This window comes from Oryzias melastigma, linkage group LG20, assembly GCF_002922805.2.
Source record: "Oryzias melastigma strain HK-1 linkage group LG20, ASM292280v2, whole genome shotgun sequence".
Taxonomy (NCBI): domain Eukaryota; kingdom Metazoa; phylum Chordata; class Actinopteri; order Beloniformes; family Adrianichthyidae; genus Oryzias; species Oryzias melastigma.
Genome location: NC_050531.1, coordinates 5,953,690 through 5,972,775, shown reverse-complemented (window position 1 = coordinate 5,972,775; position 19,086 = coordinate 5,953,690). Strand labels below are relative to the sequence as shown.

Here is a 19,086-nt window from a genome sequence, read left to right as displayed (position 1 = left end):
TGATGCCAAAACGCGAGGCACCCTGGGTATTGTAGTCAAAGTCAAAACAGCGTTTATTTCGAGACGTCTGTTGCTGAAAATGAGTGCAGCGGAGGTAGGTAGCTTTTAAAAAGTCTGTGTTTTATGTGTTTTATGTTTTTTAAGTGCTCAAGTATCAAATATTATAAGTTTATAAGTTTCATATGACTTATATTTTTAAAAGTTTTTAGAGAAAAATTGTCTGTCCAAGCCAAAGCTAATAACATGTATTGCTAACAGAGTTAAACACGTATTATATTATATTATATTATATTATATTATATTATATTATATTATATTATATTATATTATATTATATTATATTATTAAAAAATGACCACTAAAATGCCAGATTATGAAGCAAATCTACTATGAAAAAAAAATCAAACAGCCATATTATTCAAATAGAAACAGAGGATACAGGAAAGCAGGGAACTATAAAGACAAATTTCTGATTTCATAGATGTGCCATTTACTCCTCCCACCCTATGTGGCTGAAACAGGTTTTTTTTAAACGGTTTACAATAAATTACTGGAAATACAAGACAGTTAAGTCTTTCAATTTTCTTGCTTCTTCATTCATTTTAAGGATGATTTTGGGTCTTTTGTTAAAGATGTTACAGGTTTAACCTAACTACTCATTTGTTGTGTACATTTGCAGATTTTTCCATCATCTAAGTGCCGGGTGGCGCTCTCCTGTCACAATGCTGACTGTTCAGAGTCCGGATGGATTCCAGAGGTATGAGTTGCCTCTTCTTTATTGAGATTGTCTCACACCTCCGTCCTGCTTCATTCATCCTCAGGAGAATCCTAATGCACAGATACCAAAGGGGGATCTCTCTTTTTTTTCTTTACAATCTGCTTACCAATGATTTATTGATTGCGGCTTCCACCCTCACAGAGAATTACCGATCCTTTTTGGGAAATCAGATTTTCACACCTTTCACTGATGTGTACGTGGCGCGGGTCTCCAGAGACGGTGAAGGGGGGAAACTGACTTTGAGGAGCAGCTGTGTGTGAATCTCTGTGGTGTCACTCTGCTGCCAATGGAGCATCTAGTGGAAGGCCTCTGCATCTCTCTCTTTATAGTTCTGCATTATTTAGTAGTTGATAAATACGGCCTGAGCTTAATTCTATATGTGTCCATTCCCTTTGAAACCATTAAAACGCGGTCCACTAACTCTGCTATCATAAGCATGCACGAGCTGCACTAAGATATAAGCATCTCATAGACAAAATAAAGCAAAATAATAAAAACAACTCTTGCTTGTGCTTGCGTACGTGGAGCAAGATTAGTGCACCACAAGCTTTGATGCTTGAGAATGTCAGCTCTGCAGATCGATTTAGCCAAAAACACACACACACCTGACCAATCAGAGGCGCTTGTCTGTTGTGGACCTGCTGCTGGGCACCATGGTTTACAAGCTTCAAAGAGCTCCTTTTAATACACTGCTTTGATAGCCCTCAGCCCTCACTGACCCACCGACCGTCCACTGGGGAGCATTTTAGCTTTAGCAGAGGGGAGAGGTATGACTGTTGATCATATTAACAAGCTCAGGAAGAAAAATATCTTTTAAGTTTTGGCACAGCTTGTATTCACTTTAAGAGTTACTTACACTAAATTCACTGGTTTAAATCAAATAGTGGAATAATTTGAAATGTGTGGCTCACTTTTCTTGAGGTAGAAAAACATTAAATGTGATGGAAGCCATCAGCAAAAGTATTTTACAAAATTATATACATAAGTATGTAATTACACTGATGTAATATGTAAATATTACATACGTATTTTTATTAACTTATCAGCGACTTATCAAAGAAAAAAAAATGATTTATGTCTTTTCACTTTTAGAGAAATAACAGTTTGAATAATAACCCTAAGGGGGAGACAAATCATCATCCAACAAACTATATTAGACATCCGTCTCTCAGGGTGATCACCCAGTGCAGCTAATTAATAATTACAAATAATTTTATTGATTTGAGATGATTAATTTTTGACTCTTGCATTAGGGAGTTTTTATTTATGAAGCTACAGTATTAGTAACTCTATAATCACCTTGAATTAAGTTAAGGAATTGTTGTGCAAACCTGTATTTGAATGTAATTGACACTAAAATTATTAAAGTAAACTACTTTTCTTTGCTGCATTATCTTGTTTTAATCTATTTGTAATTTTAAACTTTAAATGATGAAGGCTTTCAAATTTCTTATATTGCACTTAAGTTTAATAAATACTGATATAATTTTTTATTTTATTTAATAATTATTAATTTAGGCCACATTTCTCTACAGCACCAAAAAGAAGAGATTCAGATAGTTGCGTTAATAAATACAAAATAAAAACCCCACAAAATATAAAACAATTATTTTGTGTTTAATTTTGACTTTTTTATTCAATAATTACATGGAAAAATATGTAATCTTTGAATAGATAAGCAAAATTTGCTTTTATTAAGGTTAAACCAAATAGGAATTAACATAAAATGAATGTTTTAATTTCAAATTTAAATTCACAATTAAGGAATTTGTTAAGTTAGTGAACCAAATTTATTCAAATGTGTTTATTTATTCTTTTTTTAACTGCTGGGAGGGACTTATTGTTTCTAAAATCATTTTTTTTAATGGTCACAGGTTGAATTCCCTTAACCACAGGTGACTTTCTCCACTAGCCACTGTTTGCCTGGCCACCAGGGGTATTAAGTGAGCAGGAGGCATGAGGGAGGGGGGCAGCAAGTGCTTTTTCTTGTTCCCGAGGTGAAGTGAACACCATCTTTTAAACACATAAACTTGCATAAATAAAAATAATAATAATAATAATCACAGAATGCCTAATCCAGAAAAATTGCATATCTATGATACTGTTTCCATTTTTTTTATACATTTAAGCATCTATTTTATAGCTATATTAAGTAGTAATAGAGGTGATGCAATGGCAAATAGGCAAACTTTTTGAGGCAATTATCAGCTGTGCAAAACGGTGAGAGATGTGTTTTCCCTGCTATCCTGGAGCTTCAGAGGCCAGAGCAAGATTAGAGCTCTGATCTCATTCCCAGCACTTGTTTGGAGTCTGTCAGGAAGAGAAATGCCAGCATTAGAGAGGTACCGCCACACTCCTGATATGATGAAATAAGGAGAAAAGGGGAAAGGGAAAAAGATGGAGGGATGGACAGAAAGGACCCTGCCCTTCTCCGAAGGTTCACCAGCTTGTTTATTTCTATTTTTCATCGTAGCTGCTGGGGCAAAGATTCCCATTTTTTCTTTATTTTTTCCCCCCTCTCGACAACCCCCCCCTGCTCTCATTTTTTATAGGTCTTACAAACTCTCATGCCCCAGTGAAAATTACATTGTGAAGCGGTGGAAATTTCAGGGCTCTCCGCTGTCCCTCTGAGCTTTCAAACAGTCAACAGACTGTGAAGAATAAATAATAAAAAACTATTGATTATTTTGATGACTGCAAGATTCAATTAGGTATTAATTTTGCCCTCCAGTGGACCTATCAAGCAACTCAAAGCAGAGGAGGGGGGGTGGACCCAAATGAATGCAGAGTGTGGCCGAGCTCAGACAGAAGGGAAATGTGTTTACCTCGGCGGGCAGAGCGACGCATTGATGCGCGGTGTCCCACATTTAAGTGCTCCACAAATGAAACCGTGATGACTAGTGACATTGTTACCAGGGATATGAGTATTGACCAGTTGGGCCCAGTTTTTTAACGACAGCTTAAACTACTCGTATTGATTAACATTTTCATAGATTATCGCGTGTCATATCAGAGAGGGCAGATTCCTGTGATGGGCACATTAAAAAGGCCCCTCTGGGTGGAAGTTCATCGACCACCCTGATAGACAAAGGGGGGGCACAATAAGCTATAAGAGCCCCCCCCTCTATATTTTTTTCTTTATGTACGCACCGGTCACCTGTCCTCTGCTAAGACATATTTAGGTTGGAGCGGATTCATAAATAAAGAAGAGGGCCGTGGAGCCTGAGGTGGGGCCAACGCTGTCTGAGGAGCTTCTCAGGGGGGAAGAGACAGAGTGAGGAGCGGGAGGGAGAAAAGAGGAGGAGGAGGAGGAGGAGGTGACATCTTTAGGGTTTCGGAGGCAACCTCAGGCTTGAACCTGAGTTTGCCAGTCAGACGCAGGGAGGTTGATGCAGGAGGAAGAATGCAGTAGCTGAGCAGGGGGGGGTGGTATGTTTTAGCATCGACTCATTCCGACGTCTGGACTTCCTTGAAAACTCCGTTTTATTGTTTTTCCTTCAGGAGCTTTTGAAGGTAGGAAGCATTCTTACCAATAAAGTCTCCTAATTATGGGGGTAACGACTAATCGGCTTAAGCAATTAATCGACTTAACCAATTTATCGACATACAACCAGATCAATCCGTCTAAGGCAAGTTGAATTGGACTGTACCATTAAAAAAATCATTTTAAAATGAATGACATCCATTTTGGTAATTGGATTTAGGCACAACAAGTGAACTTATTGTTTACTAGTTTTTTTTTGTACATATATTTAATTTACACATAAGAAAGAAATACAAGGAATCTAGAAAACTTCACCTGTACTGTTCAGGAATTTGTCTCTGAGTTTGAATTTTAAAGAGTCAGTGAATCGTATCGTTCAAAATGAATCGATATATCAATTTATGATATTGATCGAATTGTTAAAATGAATCGTTACGCCTCTACTTCATAAACCATGTATTTTTGCTTAAAGTTTTTTTTTTTTTATTAAGTTAAAGATAATAAGCCTCTTTGTCGCTTTAAAGTCAGATGTCACCTGTATTGTTCAGAAATTTATATCTGAATTTTTGGCAAAAGATTGATTTTAAGTCAGTGTATCGTATCGTTCGAAATTAATCGATATTGACTAAATTAATTCATGATTTGAATTGATTTGTTAAAATGAATCGTAACATCTCTACTTCGTAAACCTTGTTTTTTTTACTTAAATGTTTAACTTTTTTTATATTAAGTTAAAGATAATTAGGTTACTTCAGGCCTTTTTTGTTGCCTCAAACTCAGATGTCACCTGAACTGTTCAGGACAATGAAGTTTTGGCTAAATATTGATTTTAAGTCAGTGTATCGTATCGTTCAAAATGAATCGATATTGACTAAACCGAATCGTGATATGAATCGAATTGTTAAAATGAATCGTTACGCCTCTACTTCATAAACCTTGTATTTTTGCTTACATTTTTTAATTAAGTTAAAGATAATTTGGTTACTTCAGGCCTTTTTGTTGCCTCAAAGTCAGGTGTCACCTGAACTGTTCAGGAATTTATCTCTGAAGTTGAATGTTTGGCTAAAGATCGAGTATCGTATTGTTAAAAATAAATCGATATTGACTATATTGATTTATGATATTAATTGAATTTTTAAAATGAATTGTCATACCTCTACTAATAAACCATGTTTTTTGCTTAAAGTTTTAACTTTTTATTAATTTAATTTAAAGATAATTAGGTTGCTTCAGGCCTTTTTGTTGTCATTTTTAGTCTTGTGTCGCGTTAAATAAAACTGATATCCTATTTATTCTTTAGATTCATTTATTTTTATATCAGCGCCTCATCCTCGATGGCTGTCAGCTTAGCGTTTGCTGAAGACGAGGCACATGTCAGGTAGTAACGAGGCCTCGGAGATGAATGCATCACCGTTTTACGTCTGGAGGGTGTAATAGTAGAGCCACGCGATCCGTAACAGTTCCTCGCCAGGCTGCAGCCAGCAGCATCGGTGGGGTAGCACCAGCCTCAGATAAAAAGAGGGAGCTGAGGAGGAGGGAGCAGGAGAGGGAGAGTGATGAGTGAGCGATAGGAAGCAGAAGCAGCGTGGAGGGAGAGAGGGAGACATAGAGAAAGGAGCTGGTGAGACGCTGAAACACATTTTCTAACCAGGGGCTGTTTCTCTCTTTTTTTTCCTTCCCCCCTCACTTTCCCCCACCTGGGTTCCCAGCTCCCTCCAGGATCCGATGATTACAGGGCAGCTGAGCAAGCCGCTGCTCTCCCTGCGCAGCGACATGAGCGCAGCAGAACTCCGGGCGGACGACAAAGCGGCCACCCCAGACAGCGATCTGAACGATGAGCCCCTGCTCCTGCCCTCTGACGCCACGGACAGAGAGGGCACTCCCAACAAGCTTTACGGTGAGTCCGCTCGCACCTCACATCTCAGGGGGGGTTTGCTCCAGGCATCAGGGGGGAGGAAACTCCTGAGCTGGGACAGGTGTCAAGGGTGTCACACAACAAACTTAGTGGAAGAATAATAACATTTCCTGCCTTAAATGTTTAAAAATCAGCTCATGGTATTACTGCAGGACAGTTTGTAGTAACTTAAAGCTTGTTTTAATTTATTTTTATACATTTTATTAGTCTTAATGACATTTCCAGCAGCTGCTGTGCTTCAGTTTTTTTAACCTCACATAAATACTATTTAAATCTTTTACAAAGTTGTAAAAAAAACTTGTTTAGCTTGAACTCTGGCCTCACAATTCCCGTAAAAATTCAGATGTCAGGACGAGCAAGTGTCACATTTATCATTTTAACGTTGTTCAGATTTATAAAACATTCCAATTCTGTTATAGCTGCCACATTAAAAAAGTGCTTTTCTTTTTACATATTTTCTTGATAAAAGTACACAGTCTGTTCTGCTTTTCAGCATGCTGCTTATTTTCACTGTTTTCTCATTAACTGAGTGTTGACATCCAGATAAGTGCTGTTTTCATAATTGGATGTTTCAGTCATGTGGACTAATTCAATCACAGAACCTCGTTATGAATCAATAAACATAATGACTAAAATAATCACTTAGCAGATTTTCTAATTAGAAATTGTAGTGAAAAAGCTTTTTTCTCCCTGGATATTTTAGGAACAGAAAATTACATTTAACAAGTTGAACTGTCCAGAATCTGATCATTTGACTTTTCAATAATTTTTTTTGTTGTTGCACAAAATTAAAATAATTAACTGTAGTCATTTTGACTTAATATTTTAAATTAAATCTAAAAATTGAAATTGCTCATTTCCTCCGTTTTAGTTTAGTTGATTGTTTTATTTATTTTAAGGCTGTTAGTTTGGCTTCTGTCTACTTATTAGAACTTTTATTTTCTTTTTTACTTGCTAGTCATTCACCATCAACACTCTGCTCCCTGTTAACGGAATTATTTGAAGTTTGCATAATTTTCTGGGTGTGCTGTGTTTTCAAAAGGGCATATTTTTGTGTTTTTATCTGTGTCGTATAGAAAAGTACACAATAATAGTATTATTTAAAATAGAAATTAACTTATCAAACCAAAATATAGTTACTTTTTAAATTATTTTAAAGAAGATTTTTGCTAGTTTTTGCATTTTGAAGTGCATTTGTTTTTTTTCTAACTAATATATTTTTTTTACTCTTCACCAGTTAATTGTTTTGCCGTTTCTTTACAAAGGCTTTATTTTCATCACACTTGGTTTACCTTTGGAAATATTTGCTCTGTATTTCTATCTACTTGTATGTTTTTTTGTGTGTGTGTGGAGAAATGACTGATGAGATGCAAAAGAAATAAAGGCTGTGTGGTTGATGCTCTGTGACGGACTGTGGTCCTCCTGCTCTCCTGCCTGTATGAGAGGAGTCTGCCTCTGGCCGCTGGCAGAGCCCTGAGCTGCGCCACCAGCAGTTTTCGTTTTTGAACCGCTGCCCACATGACTTGTCAGAGAATTGCGAAGGGATGTGGAACAGTTGGGAAACAAAGAGGGGAGAAAATGATGTGGTAGTAGTTTGCAGGAATTTGGATTTTTTTTTTTAAGTTTTAGTGAATGTGGGATAAAGTACGCTAATTTAACTTTTTTAAAACACACATTTAGATAAAGCTCAAAAAAGTACCTTTTTTTGTCATTTACTTATAACAAATTGTACATTTTTAGAACAACGCTTGCATTTAAAACTGCTAAATTCTTACCCCTTTTGAAGCAAATATGCATAAAACCACTTTAGCTCCAAAATTAATTTAATCTAAAAGCATAATTCGCTTTTTTCAGTGTAGAAAGTAAATGTAAGCACAAATATGTTAATGTTAACCTTTTTTTTCAGCTATTTCTTGTTTGTTCATAGAGCAAATTCCTCCAATAAACACGAATAAAACTGAAGTGAGAAATGTTTTAGCAGAATTAGTCAAAGCTTTAGTTAGTTCAGCCTTTTTCTTAAGGTGAAACTGAAGTAACAATATTTAAATTCTGGCTTTTTACCGGGTATTCATCAGATGACTGAAAACTGTAATTTAAAAAAAAGCCTAAATAGAGTGAAATCAATAAATTTTTAAGGAATTTAATCACTCTCAATATTCTCCTTTTGCAAGTTTCAAAGTTGCAGAACATCAATGAACATCTACTGAAGGTGTGCGCAAGATCTGTTAAATTTGTCTTAATCCTTTTGAATATTTAACATAATCTGCAGGTTTTTCCTTTCATATTTCAGACTTCACTTGATTAAAAGCATGCATCACGTCTCGCAAAGTTGATGCAAGAGTTTGCTCCAGTGCGAGAAGGAGAAATCAGTCAGTGGTGGACAGAGTATATTGTCAAGCTCGTTCAGCCTCCACCTGCTTACTGCAGTGGTGAAAGGGTTGTTCTCTTCCTAAAAGCTTGCCTGTGCAAATAGTCTTCCACTTCAGGTAACAGAGGCTACGAGGCACCACAAACCTCCTGCTGCCTTGTATTTATTCCAAGTAGAAGTGGACATTAGGTAGGAAAGCGGTGGTTAGTGGAGCAAGCAATCTTTACTTTTTTTTTTTTTTTTCTCAAAGGACAAGATGGTGTTGGATGCGAACAGTTTGTGTCTTCGGTTCTCAAGCAAATCTCCCCCTTTCAGACATCAACAGACAAGATAATAAGACACTCAGAGCACAATTCAGTATTATATTCCGCAACCAAAGACTCATCTCTTGTCAGTTTGCATTTACTCTCCCAAGGATGTGACGCTTCTATCATCACGCTGTCAAAGAGAGCCGGGCTAGAACGACAGAAGCACTCATTTCGTACACTTACTGTCTGCATGAAATGGTCTGCACTTATACGGATTCTGCAAAAAATGGTGGTACATTTTCACAAAGGTCACCTCGAAAGCCCCACCCTGTCCCTTAAGACCAAAACTCATTGATTCTGTTATCAGAGATGATTTAAAAAAAAAGAATTCTCACATGACAAAAGGGCTGTATTTTTTGCCCACGTTAAGTTTCATGTATAGATTCCAAACTACAGTAATGGAATGTATTCAGTCTGGTTTGTAGTTCCTGGTAGTTTTGAACTAACTTTATCTTAAGTTTTTTAATCTATCTTCAAAGTGTTCCCAGTGGTCTTATAATTGTAATTGCTGTTTTTAGCCAAATTTTATTTTAAAAAGTCATTTACTAGGACATAGTTTCTTTAGATTGGTGAGAGTTCATTAGAAATTTGTCTCTGATTGTGGGTGGAGCAATCCCGCCCCCTTTTCTCTCCTGTTTCTACGTCACAAATCTTTTTCAAATTGAAATGTTTCAGTCTCCTCCTCAGAAATCCAATTTTAAGCTTAAGTTTTTTACTCTATGTCCTCCATTTAAAAAAAGATGCCTTAAAAACATGTTAAAAACACAGTTTTTATCGAAGCAAGTCTTTAAAGATGCAAATGTGGGTTGTCTAAAGTAAGGGACAAACTTACCATTAGGTAAAGGTATGCAATCCCAACACCCTGGGGCCCTGAGCTGACCACTTTGTGTGCCTAAAATTTAATATTATTTAACTCTAGAGAGATCTATTACACATTCAAGTTCGTGATTAGAGTCAGCGTTGCCAGTTTGGGCATTTTCCAGCCCAATTTTTAATCTTATTTTGCTTCATTTGTTCTTAATAGGAATTTGATGATTTATACATTTGCTCTAAAATGATGGTTTTCTAAGTAAAAATAATGTTTATAAAAACACTTGCATCCTTGACATTACAACACTGTGAAAGTGAAACATTCGATCACTTAACACAAGTTCTGGCTTTTGTTACATTTAAAACTATTTGTTTTTATCAAAATAAATGTTTAAGTTAGGTAAACACGATGGCCAACACAGCTCACATAAATGAAAAAGCTGAAGCACGGCAACAAAACCCACAGCACAGCGGCAAAAGCCGAAGCACAGAAGCAAAACTCAAAGCACAACAACAAAGCTGAAGCCCAACGACATAAGCCAACCACACAACAAGAAAAGCCAAAGCACGATGACAAAAGCAGAAGCCCAACGACAAAAGCCACAACACAACAAAAAAGCCGAAGCACAACGACAAAAGTTGAAGCACGACGACAAAAGCCAAAGCACAGCGACAAAAGCCAAAGCATAACGACAAAAGGCAAAGCATGATGACCAAAGATGAAGCACAAAGACAAAAGCCAAAGCGCGATGATGAAAGCCGAAGTACAACGACAAAAGCCACAACACAACAAAAAAGCTGAAGCACAACGACAAAAGCTGAAGCACAACGACAAAAGTCAAAGCACAACAACAAAAGCCAAAGCACAATGACAAAAACAGAAGCATGATGACAAAAGCCAAAGTACGACGACAAAAATAGAAGCATGACAACAAAAGCTGAAGCACAGCGACAAAAGCCAAAGCATAACGACAAAAGCCAAAGCATGATGACCAAAGATGAAGCACAAAGACAAAAGCCAAAGCGCGATGACAAAAGCCGAAGCACAACGACAAAAGCCACAACACAACAAAAAAGCCGAAGCACAACGACAAAAGCTGAAGCACAACGACAAAAGTCAAAGCACAACAACAAAAGCCAAAGCACAATGACAAAAACAGAAGCATGATGACAAAAGCCAAAGTACGACGACAAAAATAGAAGCATGACGACAAAAGCCGAAGCACAGCGACAAAAGCCAAAGCATAACGACAAAAGGCAAAGCATGATGACCAAAGATGAAGCACAAAGACAAAAGCCAAAGCGCGATGATGAAAGCCGAAGTACAACGACAAAAGCCACAACACAACAAAAAAGCTGAAGCACAACGACAAAAGCTGAAGCACAACGACAAAAGTCAAAGCACAACAACAAAAGCCAAAGCACAATGACAAAAACAGAAGCATGATGACAAAAGCCAAAGCACGACGACAAAAACAGAAGCACGACAACAAAAGGTGAAGCACAGCGAAAAAAGCTGAAGCACAATAACGAAGCACAATAACAAAAGCCGAAGCACAGTGGAAATGATTTACTATGGAATTGAATAATTTTCTTTTTTTAAGTTTCATTCAGTTTTCAAGCTGTTGTGAATAATTTCAGAGGTGAATTATTTCCATTGTTTTATTGCTTTTGTTGTTGTCCTTCCGCTTCGTTGTTGCGCTCAGGCTTTTGTCGTTGTGTGGTCGGCTTTTGTTGTCGTATCGTGAGCCCTGAATTTATGTGAGCCATGTCGGCCACCGTAAGTAAACCATCAACTCAAAATTGTAATTTGATGGAAACTAATAATTTTAACTGTAACAAATGACAGAACTTTTAATGGATTCAACTTTTTTTAGTGTCACTGTCTAAAAGTGTAGCTAAAAATAATTAATACAACTGCTGCAAAGGTCCCTCCATGTTATTGTTCACCCCGGGCCCCCAAATTGCTAACTCCGCCACTGTAGAAAGTCAAAACCATCACCTATGACTTGTTTATGAATGATGTAAACAGCTGTTTATGAGTTAATATAAGGAAAAAAATAGAGCTCCTTAAAGATAAAAAACAACCGTTTTTGGGGAGTTTATATAAGTTTCTAAACTCTAATTTGTCTTTTTTTTCTTGATGTAATCAGCAATTATTTATTAAGCAGCGCACATATTGCTTTAAAATCTTTTTTCATATACTTATCACACAAAGAACACACAAGCACACACCGCTTCAGGCATGACTTCTTATTATTTTTGTGTAATCAGCTTAGTGAGCTGGATGCATGGTGGGGTGGGCTGCTTGCCGATGCAAAGAGCCTCGTAATGTTGCGTGGTGAGGTTAAGTAATAAAGTGGCACAAACCCAGTGCTGAATGGCCCACACTGAGTAAATAAGACTGGATAAAGGGGGCCGAGGGAGAACAAATCTTTCCCCGGGAGGTGGATCTCATTATGGGGATTTCGGCTGTCCGAGCAAACTTGAAAACAAGCTTAATGCATGCCTGTAAAGAAGGTGTAATACATTGGCTAATGTGCCGGCAGCAGCAGTGTGTGGCCTGAAGGACAGAGCACTTGTGTTCTTAACAAACGGCAGCAAAGGTTGTTGTTGTTGTTTATGCAGATTTGACTTTGAGAAAAACTTATTGTTGTTTTTTTATGAGTTAAGGAGATTATTTTTGACCGAAATGGAAAAAAAAAGATACATCACACGTTCTATATGTGGGCAGATTGAATTTTGACATGCAATTATTTGAGCCTTTCACTTTCTTTAGGGATACGTTTTCAAAAAAAAAATAAATGTATGTACAGCATGCACTCCATAACCAGTATCAATATGCCTTTCATGTAGAGCCAACAAAGAGGAATCACATCTCCTGGCATGGACACGGTTGGTGTTGTTGAGACGTAATTGAAGCTGCAAGGGTCACATTTTCGAAATAGAAATTACCGTCTTGTCTTTGACTTGTGTGGCGTGAACCACAGATGCATCCCGCAGCCCCTGTGTCCTTCACAAGCCTTTATTATTTATAACGCTCGCTCTTTGAGCAATGACCAGTACTAATGCATAACCTTCTGTCCTTCTGGCTGATTCGCTTCCTTTGAAACCAAAGATTGAGGCAGGAGAAGAAGTGGGTGGATGAGGCATGGGCACGGGAGGGAGAAGGGGGAGAGCCGGCGCAGGGCAGTAAAGATTCCGGCTCTCTAGAAGTTATTATGTGTTTCTTTCCTTTATATCTGAGAATGTGGAATAACGCTGTGATGCTTCTTTCCTCCAGAATAGAGTTATAGGCTTCAAAGCAATCCTGTCCCTCCTTCTGCTCCGCCAAAATAAAAGCTTGGTAGAGAGAGAGGGGGGGGTTTGCTTCACAATTATTTGTCTACCCACTCAGCTCTCCGACACAACTAAAGCAGCACTTCTTTTTTTATTCCCAGATAAACTCATTGCCGGGAAGCGTTTAGTTCAGCGGAGTTACGATAGCGCGCTCGCATCACCTGGTCTTATCGTCCGGCGCCGCTCTGATCCGCTGTTAATGCACCTCTATGACAGAAGGAGGAGGGGGGCAAGTGGTAGAAAGTGGGGCAGCATTAGTGCTGGATAGCCTGGGGGGGGTCCAGGCTGACGTGTCAAGCATGACATGTGGGCGTCCAGACCCCCCACTCATTTATACACCAACACTGCAAAAATAGACCGTCGAGAAATAAGTCAAAATATTCTAAAATTATTTTTAAATAAGCAAAAAAATGAGCAGAAAAATTGTCTACAGTGTTTATTTTAAGAAATAAAATGATTCTAAATTAGACAACTAAATTATTTTGCTATAAAACTTTCTTGGTACATTTTTTTTCTTTCAATTTTTGCAGTGCAAACAATGTTCACTGCAAAAACCTTAAATTTCTCCAAATATTTTTCTAGTTTCTATTTTAATTATCTTATTAAATTTAATACAATTCTAGTTTGTTTTCATTGAAAGACTTGTTTTACGGCCATACATCTTGAATAAATCTAATTAAGTCACTTTTTAGGCAAATATTGAAGTTTTTTCCATAATATTTTAAGCTTTTGTATGAATGTTTTCAAGAAACATACATACTTGATTTAAGGAAACTGGAACGTTTTTTGACTCCTAACAAAGTACAAATAGATTTAACAGCGGGACAAAAGGTAAACATACATTTACATATTATTTGTTAGTGAAATTTATCTTTGAAAGTACAGTTCTAGTACTACTTTGGGAGTAATTTGGTCTCCAGAACAATGATCTGCCTCCTTTAACACTAGAAAAAAAAATGGTCCAGTTTCTTACTGGTCAAAACTCAAAAAGTGTCACAAAGTCTAATTTCATGTTTACAAAAATACACTTTATTTACATTTTTGTGGCCATTAAATTATTTTAAAAGAATTTTAATTACAATAATTAAATGATTGTGACAAAAAAGTATATGTTTTTATACACATTACCATTTAAACTTATTTTTATATATCAAGTTCCTTTCAAAATAAAACACATGCGGTGTCAAATAAGTACGACAGAGTACTAGAACCAGTTTTAAACCCATTTTAAATTACAATTTAAAATCTTTTTATTTTACGAGAAGAAGTCTTAACTGTTAAAATACGAGAATAAAGTCATATATTTATGACTTGAAAAGTCATATGCTAAATTTGTGACTATTTTAACTTAAATTTATGAGAAAAACTCGTAAATGTATGACTTTTAATCTTGCAATATTCTTTTTTTTTACAGAATTAACCTTCATTCTTTTTCTCCACTTACTAATAAATATAAACATTGGTGTAGAATCCCATTTTTTATCTATAAATGTAAATCCAATTCTTTAAAGAGTTGTCTCTGAACAGCAACTAGACACAGTAATGCAACAAAATATATAAATATAAGCTTTATTTTTACTGTATATTATCTGAAATTTTTGAAAATCTTATCATAAATAGCAAAACTTGATTAACTTAAGCACATTAACCAAAACTCTAAACCCATGGGTAAATTTTTTGTTTTTTCGTCAAAGCTGAAGAGCTACAACGGAGGGAAAAAGGAGTTGCATGTGGTTGTGGAGCCTCAGGTTGCAGATCATTGGTCTAGAAGTAAGGATAGTTGGTTTATTATAGCACTTAAAATAAGATATTAATTGTTCAATGTATTTGAGCAAAAAGGTTGATTTTAGGGCCAATTTTCAGAGTAATATATCCAAATATAAATGTTTATACCTCATTTTAAGACAAATTCTGACATTTTTCTAAGAGTTTTTTCACTTATAACAAAGGAAAACATCTTGTTTTATTTACTTGTTTTGGAAAAGGCATTTTTGAAAGTATCGCCTGCTTTAAAATGTTCTACAGTCAATCACAACATGTCACTTTTAGGAATAAAAAGTAAAACTTTGCCTCAATTTTTTGATTAAAACTGTGTTTCCCACTCAGGATTCAATAATTGGTTTGTTTTTTTCTTTGTATTTAATATTTTTGAGTCATAATAGAGCAGAGGAAATAAACATTTCCCAAATTAGTTTTAAAAAAATGTATTCACTGTCATTTAGAGGCAGTCTAAAGAATACATTCTTTTATTGATTAGAAAAATTTCAAACAAAAAATAACTTTTTCAACACTCGGTGTGAAGAAAAGCCATTTCCAGAGGAAAAAAAAACTTGTTTTTGTCTGATCAATAGTTCAGAGCAATTTTAGTCGACGTGAAACGGAGAACATGTGAAGCATTTCGCTTCAGAGAGCTGTAGCTGAATTTATTTTTGGCATTTTTCTCAGTCTTAGCAGTGGTTAGAAGAGCTTTTACATGGAGATAAAGCAGCGATGTGAAATTAGACTCAAAGCGAGTCTTTTTTTTCCTAGTATGCTGCAGGCAGCAGAATCCTATTTGCTGCAAATATCATTTAAGTAATTTGGGAGGAAGAGCAATATTGAAGCAGGCCTCTTTTAAAAGGCTTACAGTTCTCTAGCGCTGCAGCACCTCATCTTTCCTGATGGCTTTAAAAGGATGATTTGGATCGTTGTTCTCCTCCTTCAACCCTAAGCTAATCAGGTTGGGAATGAGGCGGCACAGAAGTCCCACATGAGAGTGAAGACTAAAGCCCTCACTCCCACCTTCCTGACCTTTGAAACAGGCATTGCCTCCTCCACCTCCCTCTGGACCCTCTTGCTCCACTCCAGCATCAAGGGAGGGGGGAGACAGGTAAGAGCAGATGCTGAAGAGCCTTCCGGGTAAGACCTGTGGCTTCAAGGATTCCTGCTTCAAGCATTGTTTTCATGCAGATCCCCCTGCCGTTCTCCGGGACCAGATGAAGCCTCCCACCAGAAGAGAAAGGGAAACCTTTCCCTGCTCCTCTCCTTCCTGTGTCCTTTAAGTCAGCTTGAGGCTTAAAAAAAATCACCTCACAAAACTGCTGATGTGTAAAATCCTTTCTGTTAGGCGCACTCCATGCCACCACCTCCAGTGTAATTCACCATAATTCCGAATAATGAATGAGATAGATTTTTTTTTTTTTTTTTTTGAGGAATCGGGCTTGAAGGTCCGTAGAGATTGCTGCAGCCTCCTCTACCTCTCGCGCTCTTAATTAAGGAAATGACAGCTCTCCAAGCAGCACTAGTCGCCATAATGTAGCTAATAGCGTTACAGGCAGACACTCAAAATTCAGTCTCTGGTGATTTTCTATCCCCTGAAATGCTATTGACCTGTCCCGAGCTGTCTCTCTCCACCTCGGCTTCTTAACAGGGTATTACTCAGGTCCAGAGGGAGCCATCTGACTAAGAGCACCTGGAGTTATTGGCAGGAGATTATGCCCTTTGTTATTGTTGAGGGCTTTGGCGGGAGTAATGAAACTGAGCTAAGTCACTGGTGATTTTGGCTTTCTGGAATCCTTGAAGGGGATGGGTAAATCACTTTACCGCCGCGCCGAAAGGCTGCTTTTCTCCATGCTGGAATGTCATCTTTTGGAAATGGTCCGTCTCTCAGCGTTCTGCCGTGCAACCGCCCAATTGATATGAACCAAATCAATGCTCAAACAAATAGGAACGATTAGTCGCTCATCGATAGAATTAAAGCTCACGTTGGATGGCACTTGTGACCCTTCCGCTCCAGTAGCTCAGACGTACGGTGGCCCTAAAGTGCAATTCACATCAACAAATCACTCAATATAACATTTTAAAAAAAAATCAGAAACCAAAACTTAAAAAACAAACAAGTTATTTTTAGAGATCAAAATTAATTATGAAAACCAGAAAAGATGATTCAAGGATTTATATTGTCAAACCAGTGGACAAATGAATGTGCACAAGACTGGAACTCATGTCCCGGAACATGTGAGAGAATAGTATTTACAATACTATATACAACACAATATACTTACAAAAATATAATTAAATGAATTATTTTAGAGTTTAGGATGCCATTCGAAGAGGTAAAACGTTTTATTTTAAGTTTATTGAACAATCACCAAACCTTTGCAATAAAAATCATGTTTTTGGTGTTTTTAGCACATTCTTGTGGCCCTTTGCCTCATGTTAGAAGACAAATTAGGCTTCCACTTCTGAGCATTTCTTCAGGTTGTAGGTACGACATAGAAGCTACAACCAGCAGCTTCCTGCTCCTCTCAGTTATGATGCTTACATTGCAGACGTCTACGTTTTCATCATTTTTCTTGTTGCACCAGTAATGTAAGGCTTGCGGTAGGGGTGTTCCAATCAAGCTTTTTTGGACCCAATCCGATACATTTGATTTGGACTATCTGCCGATAACGAATCCGGATACGATGGTTTTGTAACACATTTTAAAAATGAAGAAACGAACTATAGGTTGCTGTTTATGTTAAGAAAATCCAATAGGGACGCGTAAGCCTCGTTTCCTTGAGCGGTCCAATCCAGTCTGGTATTTTATACGTTACAACCCCTACCTCTTGAGGGCCCCCATCTGTTGAAGGTCCATAGAAAAATGGAATGGGCAAAAGGTGATGACGGCATTAGAAAGCACCAATATAGTGCTAAGCTATACAAATATCCAAATACAATGGATAATTACAGACCTGTATCCAACTTACCATTTTTAGGTAAAATTATTGAAAAAACAGTTTTTTCTCAATTGCAGGATTTTTTTTAAATGAACATGATATTTTAAAAACATGTCAATCTGGTTTTAGGACAAATTACAGTACTGAGACGGCCCTTTTAAACATGTTAACTGACCTTAGAAATAACTGACTCGCAGAAACTCTCTGTCCTGGTGCTACTTGATCTTGATCTTCGATACGGTGGATTACCAGATTTCATCAGACAGACTTAGGAGTTGGGTTGGCCTCTCAGGAACTTTTCTTAACTGGTTCCACTCTTATCTCACAGATGAACATTTTGATGTAAGTTTGGATACATGCTCCTCAAGAATCCACAAAATAAGTAGTGGAGTTCCCCAAGGGTCAGTTTTAGGCCCCATACTTTTTAATTTGTATATGTTGCCTCTTGGGGATGTAATCAGGAGACACTGTGTTGACTTTCACAGTCAAAGTTTCCTGATGACCTTGAACCTATAAACACTTCTTTAAATTGAATTTTGGAGATAATGTTGTGGATGGCAGAGAACTTCTTACAGCTCAATCGGTCCTGAAGACAAGAGAGAGAGGATTTTACCTAAGCTCAGTAATTTTAATCCTTCTCAATGTGTGAGAAATTTGGGCATACTTTTGACTTTGAGCTGAATTAAAAATGTCGTTAAGACAGGATTTTATCACCCTTAAAAACATTGCCAGAGTCCGCCCATTCCTCTCTCTCGCCAGCACAGAGGTGCTGATGCTTGCTTTTATTTTTAGTCGTTAAGATTTTTGTAATGCCCCGCTCTCTGGTTTACCTCAAAAGTTTCTATCAAATCTACGATTACTACAGAACTCAGCAGCACGAGTTCTGATGAGGACCAGGAGGCGGGAGCACAGTTTTTAAATCGCTGCATTGGCTCCCTGTGCGTTTCAGGATTTTAAAGTTCTCTTAATGGTTTATAAATGTTTTTATGGTCTTCTAATTTAGCTGAGTTGCTTCTTAGATATGACCCTGAGGTCCTTCCGCACTGGCCTCTTAGTTATCCCTAAAGTGAGGACCGAAACACTTTGTGAGGCCTCGTTCCACCACTGTTTCCTCTGATCCGCAGTTCTTAACTCTTTGTGCAGTTTTGTTGCCAAGGGTCAAATTGGGGAAACTTGGGGGGTGGGAGGGATGTTCATGTTGTGTTAATGTCCTGTTTTCTATCTGTGAATTTGTTTTTAAACACTCTGTGTTTTTTGCATTTTTAATATGTATCTTATTTGCTTTTATGTTAAGCGCTTTGTGTTTCAAATATATAAAGTTTGAGTTTGACTAATCTGCAGCGCTTTACGGCAACATGGCGTGATCTGCTCCTGACATATTATC

The 19,086-nt window shown here is 37.3% G+C and overlaps 1 protein-coding gene across 3 annotated transcripts in view; it reads left to right on the top strand.

The window, feature by feature from the left end:
• Positions 1–21: 21 nt before the first annotated feature.
• Positions 22–19,086, top strand: part of pou6f2 (POU class 6 homeobox 2) — a 103,441-nt gene continuing 84,376 nt past the window's right edge. Inside the window, exons 1-3 of one of the 3 annotated variants that reach the window (XM_024280148.2) lie at positions 22–94; positions 680–757; positions 5,972–6,159. In XM_024280148.2, the coding sequence (XP_024135916.1) occupies positions 723–757; positions 5,972–6,159 (223 nt within the window). In that variant the 5' untranslated portion in view covers positions 22–94; positions 680–722. Of the gene's footprint in view, positions 95–679; positions 758–3,969; positions 4,292–5,527; positions 5,884–5,971; positions 6,160–19,086 lie in introns of those variants that run through there. The other 2 variants (XM_024280149.2, XM_024280150.2) reach the window with 2 other exon arrangements.